We start from the raw sequence: 16,201 nt of genomic DNA, 5'->3' as shown, positions 1-16,201 counted from the left end.
TTACACAAGACAATGGTGTTGGCACCCCTCTKGCTCAGTGTCACCGAGCTGTTGGTGTCATTTAGGAAAGGCACACGGGCCAGATTCACTGCCACAGTTTCAACAGACATAATTGCTCTATCCTTCAAATCTGTTTCAAAACCTATTGTAAAAACTCCACTGTAAAACCTAAGGGGAGGAGGCCAGCTCCCATGCTGGGTATACCTACTGTCCTACAGGTCTGCTGCAAAGTCCTCTTCAGCTCAATGGAGCTGTCTATGAGGAAAATGCTTCCCTTCTCAAATTTAGCTCAAAAGGCAGGGCTTTTGCTCACCCACTGTACAGAAGAGAGTTTCACCAGCAGGACTGAGACATTTTATGGCTATTACTCACTTGCGATATAACAAAATAATCACCAGCATTCCTCTGCTCACAGGGCTGATCTCCCCTGATAAACTGGGCTGTACTTCAGAGAAATCCGAAGCCAGGATTTCTTAGATTCTCAATTTTCTCAGATTTGTTTCCCATTTGCACATAAGAGCTGCACAGTATGATTTTGTGAGGGGTAGTGCCAGCAAAATTTTTAGGTGAAGATTAGTTATGTCATGAATATACATGATGCAAAGAACAACTGTGCGTCCTTTCCTTCAGATAGTCAGCTGCATTAGTGATATAGCTATTTTTTAATCGAAAGAAATTTTGCTCACCTTGCAACGGCATTCTCCATTAGTCTTATTGCAATCGGGATCAAACCCCTTGCTGGTCTCACAATTGCAAGGACCACAAATGGGATTTCCCCACCAGCCTCTGGGACAAGGCAAGTCAATCCTATAAAAAAAAACATCACATTGAAATCGTACTTTAAGCTTGCCCTTAGAAAGTGGGAAAAAAGGGGTTTAGGGCCAGTTCAGGGGCCCTGACTGATGCCTGGGCACTGCCAGGGCAGGTTGTGGTGCTGCCACCCACCGTGCCACAGGTCCATGTGGTCCTGTCCTACTCCCTACCACTGGCATCGGAGCTTATCCAGCCCCAGGGCACACAGGCTCAGGGGGCAAAACTGGCTGCAAACTGCCACAATGAGGGAGAGTCACTATCTTCAGCCAATCTRGCTTTCTCAGCCAGCTCACCATGGGGTCAGAAAAGCACAGTCACAAGGAATGGGTAAGAAATACGTGGCTGGGGACACAGAGGAGAAAACTGTGGCAGCTTTGGTTGAGAAAGTCTCACACCTCAGTAGGCTGCATAAAACACCTCAGTGGGGCAAAGCTGTCACTGCTTCTGAAAGCAGCATCTTACCTGTCTCCTACCCCTGGCCTGTCTCTTAATCTCAGCTGCTTGGAGCAGCACCATGGCTATTCACAGGCTGTGCAGCAACCCAAAACCAACCTCGCTGGGAGATAACCCTCATGCTGGCCAGGACAGCTCTGGGGAGAGGCCGGGACACTCAGGCCTCTCTAACTGGAAGTGCTCACTGTGCAACAGCCTGGAGACTGCACCTCCAGTGCAGTAATGCACACAGGAATCCCCTCCCTGCTTAGGGAAAGAAAAGCTGCTTGCTGCTGTCCAGAGGGTCATGATGAAGTTGGCTTGTGGTAATGGCTTGTGGTAGTTGCATGGTTTGTATTTCTAGCCTTTATAATACAGAAAAACAGTGCTGCACTTGACATACGTTAGCAGATAAGGACAAGGGGCAACCCCTCCACATTGCTAATCCAGGGGAACGAAAAATGAATTTGGCCAATATTGCAAGGCAATACAGCAAAGGAGGAGAAAGAGGCTTGCAGTTTTCACAGGGAAGTCCTGAGACTAGGAAGCTCGTGATGAGGGAATCAGCAGGTTTCTACCACACAACAAGACTCACACCTGCCAGAAGAAGCAGCATTCTTTTTTTGCCAGCCCATGAAATGAATCCAACCTGCAAAGCCATTTCATCTGGGCAGGCCACCTAAATGTGTCCATTGCTCTGCACGTGCCTTGGGGGAACTGCTAGAGAGGGGCAGAGCCAGCTCAGGTCAGGTCAGCCCAAATGCAGAGGTCAGATGCGGTGTAAAGAGAGCTCTATGGGCTTGGTCCTTGCAGTGCTGATGAAAGACAGTGGCCTGGGAGTATATGGAAATACATCAGTCACGGTTGATGGGAAGAGAGCTCAGCAGTCCCAAGGGCAGCAGGCATGTGAATATCMGCTACTGTGAACACTCCAATAATGCCAGGGCAGACAACTACAGCAGGACAAGCAAGAGCAGGGACTGCCGCCTTCGGAGCGGAGGTACCTGGAAAGCTCAAGAAACCAAAGAATAAAAAGCAGTCCCTTACTTGCTCTCGCAGTACTGCCCGAAATAGCTTTGCCCGCACTCGCAGGTGTAGCCGTGGGATGAGCTGGGTTTGTGCACGCACGTGGAGACATGCTCACAGGGGTTCAGGTTACACACATCAACGCAGTCTCGCCCAAAGTACCCTGGGGAGACAAGGTCATAAAATTACAGAAACCACTGTAATTTATGATTTGCATTTCTCCAAAAGACCATCTATTTTAAGCTTACGCACTAATAACACATCTTCAATAATCAGTAGATCTCCCCCGAGATACTGTCAAAAAGAAGGTGCTCTTTTTCCTCTCAGTAAAAAAATGATAGTGAGCTGTTCTTTCTGACAGTCTGCTGACATGCTTGGGGCACCCTTGGGTTGTCAGTTCCGAGTTTTATATTCAGACCATGTGTTACAGAGAGCTTTGTATTCTCTCCCCATGCATACGGGAGGTGACTACGCTGGGTGCTGACAGCCTGTGCTGGGTACATGCACCGAAACAGAGAAAACATTCAAAGCATCTCTATTAGGATGCAGGGTGTGAGACAGAAATTGAACAGCGGGAAAGACTGGGAAAGAAAGGAAAAGAAAAAAGGGGGAAAAAAAAGGGTGTATATTGAAAAAGGCTTTGGAACAGATACTGTTTTCTTGTTTGAATGTTAAGTTGCCTGGAACAACTCTTTAGTCTACGACTGCAGCTACTAGAGTGCTGCAGAAAAGCAGGGAAAGAAACCACCAAGTGGAAGAGGAAGAAGAACCTGTGCTGTGCAAGGTAATGCCAAGGAGATGCAACTGCAGCTCCTGGATTAATGTGTGTGGTGGTTGCTGCGTTACCTGGGTCACAGACACAGGAGTAGCTGTCCCAGTCGTCACTGCAGTAGCTGTGCTGAGGACATGGGTTGGAGTCACAGGGGTTGTCCACTTCACAGCCCTCCTTCACATTGATCTTGAGAGCCTGTTTCATGTTGAGTGTCGCTATGTTTGTGGATGTTTCTCCCATTCTTACACCCTGGTCACAAAAGACAAGTTTTTTAGTCACAAAAGACAATATTTAAAAAAAATTACTGTACTAATTTATCTTTTAAGATATAGTATCACATTTCTCAATAACTCCATTAATCTATGAGGCYCCACCTGAAGATATGAGGCAAAACCAGATTTTTTTCAAATGATGGTCTTTGATCAAACCAGAGAAGCTGAAGAAAAAAGCCATTCCTCTACAAGCTTAGATTTGTACTTGGGAAAGTGTATGAACTTTACTATTTTGATTCTTAAAATATTTTGATGGAGGAAACAAGAATGTCTGGGGAGGTATGAAAAGGGGAAAAAAACACCCCAAACTCCACCCGCCTTCATATGAGTATTTTCTTGTAAGTTCAAAGCTGGCTGCTAATGGTTGTCATCCATACCTGCATACAGCCATAAAATCCCTGCTGAACCGAGATCTGGTCTCCAGAGACACCTCCCACAATGATGCTTTTCATTTTCAGCCCAGGCAGCTGATTTCCAATCTGCACAGTGCTCTGGTGAAGAAAAGTACAGCAGGTAAGAGGCACGATCATCCTTGGTAACGCTGGCAGAGACTTTCTGCAGTGATGGAGTCAAGCAGGAGCTGACTACAGACTAAAGAAAAATGCCCCAAGCAGTCAGGAGCTAGACATCTGAATGTTACTTTTTTCCTTTTTTTGTCACCGTTTTTTWATTAGGCTTAATAAAATAATGTGACTTCATTAAGCACAAGAACACAGCTCACAGCTAAGGATTTTTCCACACTTCTTTAACCTACTTTAACCTACTAACCTACTGAAAATACTTCTGTAATGCTTAATGACAAAATTACGATGCTGCCTCACCTGGTACATCCCGTAGTCCAAGGACATGACAGCCAGGTACTTGATGTCTTTTCCATCTTTAGCACTCTTTAGCTCTATTAATAAGTGGTGCCATTCGCCGTCACTGACTCGTGACTGGGTCATCTTCAAGCTAGCAACTTGGCTTAGGCCACTGTACACTTCAAACTGCACATAGCTGTTCAGTATCTGTTGAAAAAAATCTCTATTTTTTTGCWGTCTATTTGTTTAGAGGGGGAGATAACAGTGCTTCCTAAACAAATCCCAAAGGGAAACACAGAAAATGAAACACTTGCAAATAATGTCTATAACTTTCGACATTCTAACTTACCTCATTGACAGAAAAAAAAAGGCATTAAAAAGCTATTTTTCTCATTTATAACAATGGATACTTGTACCTTTGTTTAAAAACATCACCTCCCTCCAAAATATCTAAATTCTAGAAGKACGGAAAGTCAAATTCTGAAGAAGTTATTTGTACGTATGGGTGCAAGTTTGGACAGGTTGACTAAACAGATTTGTAGATTCTGTAGCCATATCCACTGATATGTGGGTCACACTGGCATGGGAGAAGAGAGGGAGTGGAGCGAATTTATTTTCTAAGCAGGAAAGGCCCCATTTTTCACCTGAATGTTGATCTTGGAAGCAGCTCCAGCATTTGCTTGCATCAGCATGCCGTTGACTTTGCGGGTCCTGAACATCAGGCCGATGTACCAGGGCACGGAGATGGTTATGTCGAGGTCGCTCCAGATGACGACGCTCTCCCCGCTGAACCGCTGAGGAGAAGGCATCACTGCAAACCAGGAGATGACAGAAACACTTGATATCCTTGGAGGCAAAGGCTAAGGAGGGGGACAACATTGCAAAGGAGGCTGGATGCAAGGTAACTACTCCCTCTTCCCCTGAGCTGGTTTTCATTAATTACAGGGTAAGATTTGACCCAGGGGAGTTACTGGGAACACCTAAAAATACTATAAATTCACAACCCATCTTGGTTGTGAACAACCCATCTCTGCTCTTAAGACAATACCAACTGTACTACCCAAATGAGAGATGCTCCCACAAAGCCAAATTCAGTGTCTCTACTGATAATAACTTTGTAAATGAGCAGCTGGACAAAGCAGGAAGCATGAGGGTAATACTTACTACAAACATTTTCAGCATATCCTTGGTTACCTGGTTCTAATTAACCAGATTAAACAGAGGAAATGGATCTGGGTCTGCAGGAAATATTAATTAATTTCAAATACTGCAGGGCCAGACTGTTCATCTGTGTGAGCTGCACAGTCTTTTCATGGGGAGAAAGTTCTTGTGGAATCACCAAAATCCTCTCCCTTCAACATCAAGAGCTGAGTGCTGCGGTGGTGCCCTCAGCTCTGCTCCTGCCCAAATAACAGCTGTTGATGAAAGCCAAGGAAAAGCACTTCACTGATGGAAAGCAGGGAGACATCCACCCTGCAGGCTGTAAAGTGGCTTAGAGTGGTGAAATCACTGCAGAATACGGAGTCAGGTTGATGTGAAATGGCATTATTTGGAGAAAAATAAAGAAATTAGAACTGCATCCTCTCTGCTTTGCTGCTCTCTAAAAGGGAAAATGGGGTGTGTGAAGGGGTACAGAGGGCAAAAGGGCAGTGCTGGCCACAAGCCCTTTCTCTCCCTATTTGCAAAAAAGCAAAGTAAAGTATTGTGACTATCAGTAAATGACTGCTAGCCAAGCTTGAGCGATTAACCCCATGTACCCTCTCCAGGGTTGTGGCCGGGCGACTCCTCCTTGCTTCTTCAGGAAGGAAGGAACTAACTACAACCCTCTGCTTCCCTATAAAACACACCTGCTGCTTCTTCCTCATCCCTCATTAATGAGGTTTTACACGTATAGGCACACTGCATTCAATTCAAGAAAAAAACAATAAAATTGAAAGTGCTCTTCCTCAGCAGAGACTGCCTTCTCACCMCGAAAGGGGTGATTAAAAACGCACATTCGTCCCTGGTTTGAGCCAAAGCCCAATAGAGTCAGYGGGATCTTTCCACTATTTTAAAGGGGCTTAGGACCAGGCACTTTTGCTATAAATAAATTCCTAAATACTGCCAGGCTCCATGGAACTACTTTGTTAATGCAAGTAAATCAGCAAAGTGGTTAACTATTAATCACAGTAAGTCAGATAGCACATTTTCTAGTTAGATGACCCCACAATTATTCCAAATACATTTGGGTGTTCTAGTCTTAGTTGCAATCTTCCATTACCTACCCCCAGAGCACAGCAGCTTGCCACCCATGCTAACGACCACAAATGAAAGGTGTAGAGCTGCAATATGGCAGTGATTCGTGTCTGCACCCACAGACCATCTGTCAAATACCTGAGGGGAGAATGTAAAGAGGATGGGGCCGAACTCTTCTTGGTGGTGGCCACTGACAGAACAAGGAGTAATGGGARCAAAYTGAAGCACAGTAAGTTTAATACKGAGGTATGAGGGAGAATTACTTTGCTGTGAGGGTGCCCGAGCCCTGGCACAGGCTGCCCAGGGAGGCTGTGGAGTCTCCTTCTCTGGAGATCTTCCAAAGSCGCCTGGATGCCGCCCTGTGTCCCGTGCTCTGGGTGTCCCTGCTGGAGCAGGGGGTTGGACTAGATGAGCTCTAGGGGTCCCTTCCAACCTCAACCTCTCCGTGATTCCGTGCACACGTACCAGGCAGGGAGAGGCTTGTGCATCCTACCTTGCTCGCAGTTCTTCCCGCCGTAGCGCACGGGGCACTCGCAGATGTACGTGTGCCACTTGTTCACACACGTGCCCCCGTTCTGGCACCAGTTGCTCTCACAGTAGTTCCTCTGAGCTGCACAGCCTGCAAGCCAGCAAAATAGTCACTCGAAACCCCCTGAAAGTTGTGTCGTTGGGCACAAGAGCCACATCACCCCACGGCATCCTCGGCTCTTGGTTTAACTAAAGCAAAGGCTCTGAATGACTGTAGCTGAGAGTCTGTCAAAGATAACTCAATCATTGTAGCTTTTCTTTCTTTCATACCCTTGAAGTCAGTTAAGTAGAAAGCTTCCACCAGCTCAACAAATGTCAAACTCATAAAGAAAAATCTATCAAAGGCTACTAAATACAGTCCCTAGTTTGTAAATCTTTGGGGACCAAGAGAAAAATCTAGGGAAATACCACTGCTTGCTTGTCCTGTTTTCATCTACTTCCCTTGGAGTCCACAGCTGGCCATGGTGGGACAGAGCCATATGGACCAATGCTGTGACTCAGGATCACTGTCTTTAAGTTAATGTCACATAATTAAGACATTTCCCAGGGAAAGCCAACATGTGGTGTGACAAACTTGTGCAACACTACTATGAACTTTGGTGCTGAAACATATAGAACACCCTTCCAAATGAGAAAAAACATCCATCCTGAAGAAAATGCCTTTTTCTTTTGTTATACTCTTCCTGCTATCTATTTTCATAAAGTAAATCCCTGTGTTTAACTAATCTTAGAGGTATAATTGTTAATAAAAAAGAAAGCCTCAAACAAAAGAGTAATTTGAAATTAGTGTTGCAACTCCCTTTGTAATCCACAATCAAGGCAACACATCTAAAAAAGCTGCAGTTTAGGTATTACAGAGGAAAGGGACTTTTCATTCCTCCATTAATGGCCAGTTTTGTGACGGTGAGAGCACTTTGTGCRTCAGAGCTAATCATGGTCAGTGATCTCGGCATTAGAAACCACACTGAAAACTCAACTTCATGAAGCAAGCCCCAGCCTTCAAGCAACTGCAGAATTTGATTTAAAGGATAAGCACAATTGCTGAAAAATCACTGAAATCATTTTCCTTTCTCACGAACTAATCAGTTCTCAGAGCAAAGTGACATTTAATGGGTAATTATTTTTTTTTTCCAAGAGCAAAGACTTATTTAGGGGCAAACTCCTGGGTGAAATGGCAGGAATGCTGAAGGTCTAGACCAGTCCTGAAGTGCCACTTGGTGCTGCAAGTGGTGCACACCATGCTGTGGGTGTGCATCCTTGGCACCGGTGTGGATTACACCTTGCTCAAACAAGCAAGGTGTGCAGGGAGCCTGGGGGCAACCATACTGTGATGGGCAGGAGCCTGSTGGCCCTCTGTACGGCCTGGAGCCAGGACCCCACAATAAGGGGACCAACAGGACACGCTGGTGCTCTTGCAGACCCCTTGGTGCCATGGGGTTTCCCACTGCGTCTCCCCTGAATCCTAAAACCCAGTTACACCCACGAATACACTGCTGGGTGCCTTTTCTTGCTGACTTTGGAAGATGCAGCAGTTTCTACCTGGCAAGGTGCCGTTGTTGGCTATGAAACTGGCCATGTCAATTGGTTTGCTGTCAATGGAGAGGTTCCTCATACAGCCGACGAACTGTCTGTTGTGCACAGGGAAGTCCTCAGGCAAGTTCGGGACACCGCCAAGCAGAAGGGGACCCGTCAGGTCCAAAGATCTAAAGAAACAAAGAAGTGGTCACAGTTTTGGAGCTCAAGTTTGTTTTGTTGTGTGTACCTTGCTGTTTCCCAGAAGTTCATTTGAGATGTTTAATTTACTGATATTGCCACATACTTCCTTACAACTATATCTGCTTTTTCAGGGATTGTAATTAAAAGGAYGTAGCAAAAAAACAATCAATCTCAGTGTCATTACAAAAAGTTTGTAACCTGTAAATCAGGAGTTGTCATACACACATAGAAAAGCAGTGATCTGCCTCTGACAGTGGGCAATATCAGAGAAAGGAAATGAAAACTATGAGACAATGTTCAGCTGCAGGACACTTCTGACTCCAGTTCCCAGCAGTTACTTTACACTATGCACCAGAAGATTTTGATTTTGATAYAATGACCTCATTATCACAAAATGTTCAACCTTTTCTTAATCCTCTGAAGATCTTAGTCTTAATAACACTTGGTCAGTTTGAATTAGCCCTAAAGTTTATGATGTTCCCCTTGTCATTTTAGTGCAGTATGTGTATCTCAATGGCCTTTCTCTAATCAGTAATTATTTTATCTTTCTTATGTTGCTTGCAATCCATCTCCTCTTTAAACTGAGTAACATTAAGCTTCCAGCCTTTCCTCACAGGAAACTCTTTTTCCCTAGGCAAAGATTTCACTGATCTTTTATGTACCTCCTTTATTTCTACGTCCTTTTAAGATAGGARTATTAACTCAAATGATGGCAGTAACAAGCTGTTCAGCCATGCCCTTAATAAAGCTTAACATTTTATTTCCCCTTCTCTCCATATTTGCATACTAAGTATACAGTTTTTTGGAGACAATGACATTCAGATTTTTTTTTGATTCTGTAATTTAGACACATATCTGTATAGGAGATGATCAACGTATTCCTCTCACTATGCTAACTCTTGCAGTTGCCTCCACCAAATTTCATCTACTCAATTAAAACTTGTCATTTTTTTCTTGTTAAATTGCATTTCATTCTGTAGTCTAATCTGTCTAGAGGCCAATCACATATTGTTGATTCTTCCCTGAAATGAGAGAGCGGGTGGAAAAGGCATGCAGAGAATCCTTACTTTTTCGATCCAGTCTGCGTGCCCTGGGCAGCGCACGTGTAGTTGCCGATGAGGGTCCCGAAGCGCACGGCCACCGCCGTGTCGCAGTCATCCACGGTTACAACGGCCACCTTCTCCCCCGAAGGTCCGTGGGGAATTCCTAGTCGCCCAATGTTGGGCTTCAAGAAACAAAGGACACGTCACACGATGCTAACTGCTGCAGTCACCTCAACAATGTGGTTCTTTTTATGCCTGGAAGGGGACTAAAAATGCATGTGTGAACACAAAAGCATTAATGTAAGTTGACTTAAGACAGACTGGCAAGAAGAAACCAAATGGGTGACTCTAAAGGGCCTTCACACCAATGCTATACAGAGCATGGCCAGAAGTGATGGATGGTTCATTCCCATGGATCATCTTCAAAAGATGAGGTTGCTTTTGTCCAARGACAGGACAATGCAAAATGATGTASAGCTACAGCTGAGGCTAAAGGCTGTAGCAAGAGGTTCCTGAWGACTAGGAGGGAGCGGAGGCCGAATGCTCCCTCTGTTCGGGTTGGGGGCATGGGGACCTGCTGCCTATGGCTCAGCCCGCTGGCATCCCAACATTTCCAGTGACCATTCCATTTCCAGGGGTAGAAGAGATCTATGGCCTGGAGGGGTGGCAGTCAGGAATGAGGGATGGAGCTCACTCTGGCTGAYCCTCATCTCTGAGGTAGGAAACTCCTCCCCAACGACCCACAAACCACCCTGGCGAACACAGGCCACAAAACCGGAATTATCAGACCAAACTTCATACATCTGCCCTTATAGAATTTCACCTAATCGCTCTGCTGTGAGGAGGAATTTCCCCCAGAAAACTGGGGAAATCCAGTGATTCCAGGAGTCAGGAAAGCCCACAGAACTACCGGGATTTGGACCCTAACCACCAAATCCTCGCGCCTCTTAGACATGTCCCTTCACTGCTGTGCGGCTCCATGGACTTCCCTAAGAGAARTGTCTTCCACCGAGGGCACGGGGATGCCTCCCGGCACGAGGACACTGGGCTCTGACCAAAACCCACAGCATAATTTGGAAGCCATGAGGTGTTTTTACACATTCTTTAGCTGTAGTGATAGGAGGAGAGAAGATCCCACAACGGGGGTCACACTGAGGTGTGCTGAGATTCCTGGGAAGCACAGAAGCCATGTGGGGAAAGGCTCTGTCCGCTCCAACGGCACACACAGAAATAGGCTGAAACTCTTAAAAAACTCTCAAAGCCAGTTCATCATCTGCACAGAGTTACACACTTATTTACACAGGTAATCACCCCAGTGTATAGCAAGCAATTTTAAAAGATGTTTCCTGGTGTAAGTTCCAGCTGGAAAATACTTCCCATTTCCTCCACCAAAAGCTAACGTGATCACATACTTTGGCAGTTAGGCAACAGAAGGTGTTGACCTCTGCTAAGTGATATGAATGAAGATTTTATTTTTCCCTTACTCCCTCCACTTCATTACTTGGAAAAGGCAGGAAATATGTAACTTGAACGCTGGAAATGGTGTTATATGCAATGCCCAAAATGTTAGTAAGCAGCTTTACAAAGTTTATAGAAAACCATGGAGCCAAGACGCAGACCTTGCTTTCCAAAATTAAAATGTTTATATTCCGGGTGCTACTTCCATTCATTTGGAAGAATGATTTGATTAACATTTAGGTTCTCTTGCTCCACTGCAATAATCTATTGTTTAATGCAAGGGACAGTGACAAAGGAGGGGTATTTATCCTCCTAGCAGGGGGAATTTGCCCCCTGGAAGGCAGGATTGCAGCCTGATGAGACTCCTCAGTTTGCAGCTGCTCCTTCACAGTCAAATAACTGCGGCAGCAAAAGCTTCTCCCCCCTCCACGTCCCATTTAACAAGGAAATTGCAAAGTTTTGCTCTAGATGTTGACTGGCCACTGCAACCCAGGCCTCTGGCTGCCCTTTAGTTCAGGTGACCAGTTAGGATCCTAAGTGGATAAAGAAGAAATGGGATATCCATGTGAATGAAAATGGACCCCTCCTCAGGTCAGACTATACCCAGTACAAACACGTGGTTCATTTTCTGATAGTATCAGCAGGCCCATTTTATACAACAGGATTTTCCCCAAATGGAAGGGTATGTCGGTGGGAAAGGACAAGGAGATTCTGTGTTTATGTGACAGGGCCCTTTTTTTTTCTCTTGTATATTCTCTCTTATGTTGCAAGTACTACAGCACTTATCTTCTCAGCACTGAGATTATGAATTACTTTATAATTGAAATAATCCGAATAAAAGATTGCGATGGAGGGAGATTAAGTTAGCAGTTCCTTCAGAACTGAATCATGAAATTGACTGGTTTAATATTTTTGTTAATATTAAATATTATTTACAGATAAAGCRGAGTTTGCAGATGAGAAGAGGCTGTGATTGCAATGGATGCCTTAGGATCAGGACTAAAGGATGTAAAGGGTATAAAATGCTTGTGARTAACATAGACTAGAAATCATGTCACCTAAAATCACCAGAAATAAATCACCTAAATCATCGTTGACAAAGCAGCAGAGGCAAAAGAATTGGATCAGTTTGTGAAAGGGACTATAGGAGCTGGTGGTAGAAAAGGCCTGGCCTTGATGACTCTGTCCCATAGTCCTAAGAAAATAAAATAACAGCTTGGAAAACACGCATGAAAGTAAATCGCCAACACTAGATGATAGCAAAAACCTTTACACTTCAAACATGTTGGACTAGATGATCTCTAGATGATCATGGACTAGATGATCTCTAGAGGTCCCTTCCAGCCTTTAAGATCCTGTGATTCTGTATGTTCTTGACTTCTTCGGGATACTGGAGCAAGGCTGATCCCTAACAGAGGAAAAGCTAATACACGAGAGCATTAATTCACACCATTATTTTTGGAAAATACGTTGATGCAGCCAAGGCAGACGTGCAGCTGGGCGCTCAGCAGCCCTTTGAGGCTGCCAGACCCCCCTCCCGACACACCATGTTACCTGACAGCCAAGGTTCAGCAGCGCTGCCAGCTCTGCATTCACGAGGAAAAGCTCAACGTGGTGCACAGGAATTCAGCAGCATGATCCCCATTAAGAGCAGAGCAAGGCAGGTAACTGAGCTGCTGCTCACGGAGCTGAAAATCTACCTTGCGCTGCCTAAGCCTAAGGGCTGCCGTTTTTCCTAGTGCCAGGCCAGAAAGAGGTTGGGATTCAAACTTCAAAGACCACATGCTGCAAAAGGGACTAATGAGGAGAGGTACAAACCGTGCAAGGAAGAGAGCAGGGCTCCCTTAAACAAACTAGGAATAAAATGCATTTATTGCAGACTCAAAAACACAGGAGTCTTGCAGAGGATTGCCACCATCAKGTTGCTTCCAACATTTTCTTTATCCTATACCCAAGCAGTATGGACATTTGTGTTTGCTTGCTACAGTTAAATCCTGGTTCGCTTGGAGAAGAGAAAGAAGCAGCCCTGACTTGTGAACTGTATGTGAAAGCAGAAGCCAGGGAGATGCCATTTCTTGTTCCCTTTGCACACAGACACAACCCGYCCCCTGAGCACAGCACTCCTTTTTGCCTACCTTTCTCCCCACCTCTATTATTTATATTAAACCATATTTATATTATTTATATTAGTGGGGACCATATTTATATTCCTCAAATACTGGCAATTGGTGCATGCAATTGTATAGAATGCCAAGAAATTTTGACTTTGTCTCTCCRGGCTTCCATGGAGGAGATGAATAAAACCATTCATCTTTTATTTGTAGATAAATCTCAAATTCTGTGTCTAACCCATGGCATTCTCCCCATTGCAGAGACAGAGGCAGGACAGACTGTGATTACAGGGATGAGAATCTCCCACGAGGACTTTCCTTCATCCTTCTTTCAGACCACAGCAGAGTGAACAAGGAGATGTCCCACACTCATCTAGTGTTGTTGGCTGTGACCTGGGAGAACTACCATCTCCAACTGCAATGACGACCTCCCAGTAATGCCAACCTCATTCCTGTGAAATCCAAGCACGGAGCAACGAACTCTTTTGGTTTCTCTCCACAATTTCAATGGAAATGAGCACGTGTGTATTCTCACAGGTGCCTAAAAAAGGCTGAGGAATTCATCTGTTAACACGYGTTTTATAAATGGAGACCAGGCAGAGGAAATAAGGTCATCAAAACACATCTGTTTATAGTTTGCAATCTCCTGTGCAAATCTACTGTTTGCAGACCTACTGCTTCCATTCCACTGAAAACACCAGGCACGGATATTCTGAGGCATCTCAGCCTCACTCGGATCCYCTGCTTCCTTGCAGCAAACATTCAAACTGCAGGTGCCCACACAGCTGGTCATTAAAGACACAGATGGTCTAATGGTGCCTCCTGGAGAACACATACAGATCAGTAGATCATGAAAGCTTTCTCTTATATACTTAATGATTATGTTTCTGATTTATAACTAATGCTGTTTTCAAAAGGCATGATGCCAACCTGATGGACAGGCAAAATAAATTAAGCAAATAATCCAATCATCGACAGGCTTATGTTGAGTTAAACATGTAGAGCTAGATGCTGCACATGAAGGAAGTATTACACAGTGCAAATGTTTGTTTAGTCAGCCAGCCACAGTGATGAAATCCCGATCTCTGGATGCTCCCCCTTTACTTAATCCACAAGTTCATGTGGCTTTTCCAACGGTTCGGCAAACACCTCCTCCGCCAGGATCACCTTCTTATCATGTCCCAAGTTCAATTTTCATATCAAAATGACCATGCAACTTTCCTCAAGGACCAAAAGAGAGTGTGATTCATTTCACGGATACTAAAACCTACCGCAGGCTCTGCTCTCCAGCCGGCAGTGCTGCTGGGACCRCTTCAGGCTGCTGACAACACGGGAAGTGAAGCAGCAGCAAACTGCAGATATGGCCAAGAGCTGGAGAAGGTTAAACGGGAACCCTTGCAGCCCAACGCAGCAGATCTTGTTATGYTTGGCCAGGTATGCTTGTTTTTCTCCACGGACAGATAATGCTGGGCACTAYGAACACAGCCCTTGCTTGGCTCCCCACCCACATTAAAAAACATCTATTTTAGAACGTTGCTCTTTCATCAAAACGCTTTGTGTGCCACGGATTAACATGCACAGCTCGCCTTGTTTGCCTCCGTAATAAGTGCAAATCCGCAGAAAGGAAAGCCATGCCGAAGCCAGTGCCAGCCTTTTCCAACGCTTCCAAGGGTTTGCTGGCYGGACAATAAGTTACCCTTCTGTTTCTGTTAATCAGTAGCTAATGATTTATTGACCGTTTCACATGGTTAAAGGTTAAAAAGAATCTGTTTCCTCGTTATTTTTAAAACAAAACCGCATTCTTCTGCCTTCGCTGGYGCAGCCCCTGCCGCCCCCCAGCCCAGAGAGGCGGCGGGTTGGGATCCCGCCGGCCTCGCCGCTTCCCATGGCAGAGCAGCAGCCCGGGAAGCGGAGCGGGAGCGGGGGCGGCGCGTCCCGGGGCCGAGGGGACACGCGGGGGCCGTGGGGGGCCGTGGGGCTCATTAGGCCCCGCGCCAGCCGCCTCCTTCGTTAACCTGCTGGCCCCGGCGCGGCCGCAGGGCGCGTGGAGCGGGCAGGGAGCCTCCCATTCCCAGGCAGCGCCTCCCTGCTCCAGTGGGCAAAAACGCTCATTAGGCCCCAGCCGGGGCCGGGCCCGAGTGGGAAATAAATAAATAAGCAGCAAACAACTGGGGCGGCYGAGGAAGCGCCGGGATGAAATGAGGAACTGCGCAGGGAATTGCTGCTGTGGGATGGATTTGTGGCCTGTTTTGATCAATCGGGAGGCTGGAAATCTGGTCAGATTAAGGCAAACCATTACGGTTAATCTCCGCTTTGTAAAATTTCCCCCTGGCGATTTCTGTTAAGAGCACCTTTAAAATAACGYGGGGTGTGGAGCAGGGAGTCCTTCACACGCTCCCATCGGATTCCTCCTCCTTAGCCAGCAGGGGAAAGCAGGAGGAATATTTCACATCAAATCCTCGGTGCTTTGATGTAGGTACCCCTTTCACTCCCCCAACAAGCTAATGGCACTTCTTTGCACAGACTTGGCTGGGAGAAACATGAGAGCCTGCGACAGTGAAACGGGAAACAAAAAGCTTCCCATCACAGAGGCAAAATGCAAATCCCGAAAAGCCACCGGACCAGTTCCTTTTCCTAGAGAAATGCACTGAAACGTGGATCATCTTGGGCTCATCAGTCACGGACYGGGCCGGGCTGGGATGCGGAGCGAGTCTGACTGGACCGGTCTGTTATCTCCTCCGCAGCTGCATCCGGGGGCTAAACTTTGATGTTCAAGGCAGCGGCTTTGGAGACCGCGGGCGGCCCAGCCTGGGTCTCCCCCAAGCTCCTGCAGGGCCCTGCGCTTTCACTGCTCTGGCCTGGCAAAACCCGTCACAGCATCGACAGGAAGAACGGGATTTTCTTGCCTGCAGATGGAAATTTTATTCTCAAATTTGTATTACCAGGTGCCTCTGCTCCTCGCGGCCAGAAGCGCCGGTTTGTGCTTCTGAACCGT

At 45.9% G+C, this 16,201-nt stretch overlaps 1 protein-coding gene across 1 annotated transcript in view; it reads right to left on the bottom strand.

The window, feature by feature from the left end:
- Positions 1 to 16,201, bottom strand: part of CELSR1 (cadherin EGF LAG seven-pass G-type receptor 1) — a 155,359-nt gene that overhangs the window by 34,667 nt on the left and 104,491 nt on the right. Inside the window, exons 6-14 of the mRNA XM_026046413.1 lie at positions 9,662 to 9,819; positions 8,418 to 8,581; positions 6,844 to 6,969; positions 4,760 to 4,926; positions 4,137 to 4,322; positions 3,693 to 3,806; positions 3,118 to 3,292; positions 2,293 to 2,434; positions 687 to 807 (exon numbers count right to left, since the gene is read on the bottom strand). Coding sequence (XP_025902198.1) covers positions 687 to 807; positions 2,293 to 2,434; positions 3,118 to 3,292; positions 3,693 to 3,806; positions 4,137 to 4,322; positions 4,760 to 4,926; positions 6,844 to 6,969; positions 8,418 to 8,581; positions 9,662 to 9,819 — 1,353 coding nt within the window. The remainder of the gene's footprint in view (positions 1 to 686; positions 808 to 2,292; positions 2,435 to 3,117; positions 3,293 to 3,692; positions 3,807 to 4,136; positions 4,323 to 4,759; positions 4,927 to 6,843; positions 6,970 to 8,417; positions 8,582 to 9,661; positions 9,820 to 16,201) is intronic.

The sequence above is a fragment of the Nothoprocta perdicaria genome, unplaced genomic scaffold, assembly GCF_003342845.1.
Source record: "Nothoprocta perdicaria isolate Ctin4 unplaced genomic scaffold, notPer1 scaffold_44, whole genome shotgun sequence".
NCBI classification, from domain to species: Eukaryota; Metazoa; Chordata; class Aves; order Tinamiformes; family Tinamidae; genus Nothoprocta; species Nothoprocta perdicaria.
This window is presented reverse-complemented; position numbering and strand designations above follow the sequence as displayed.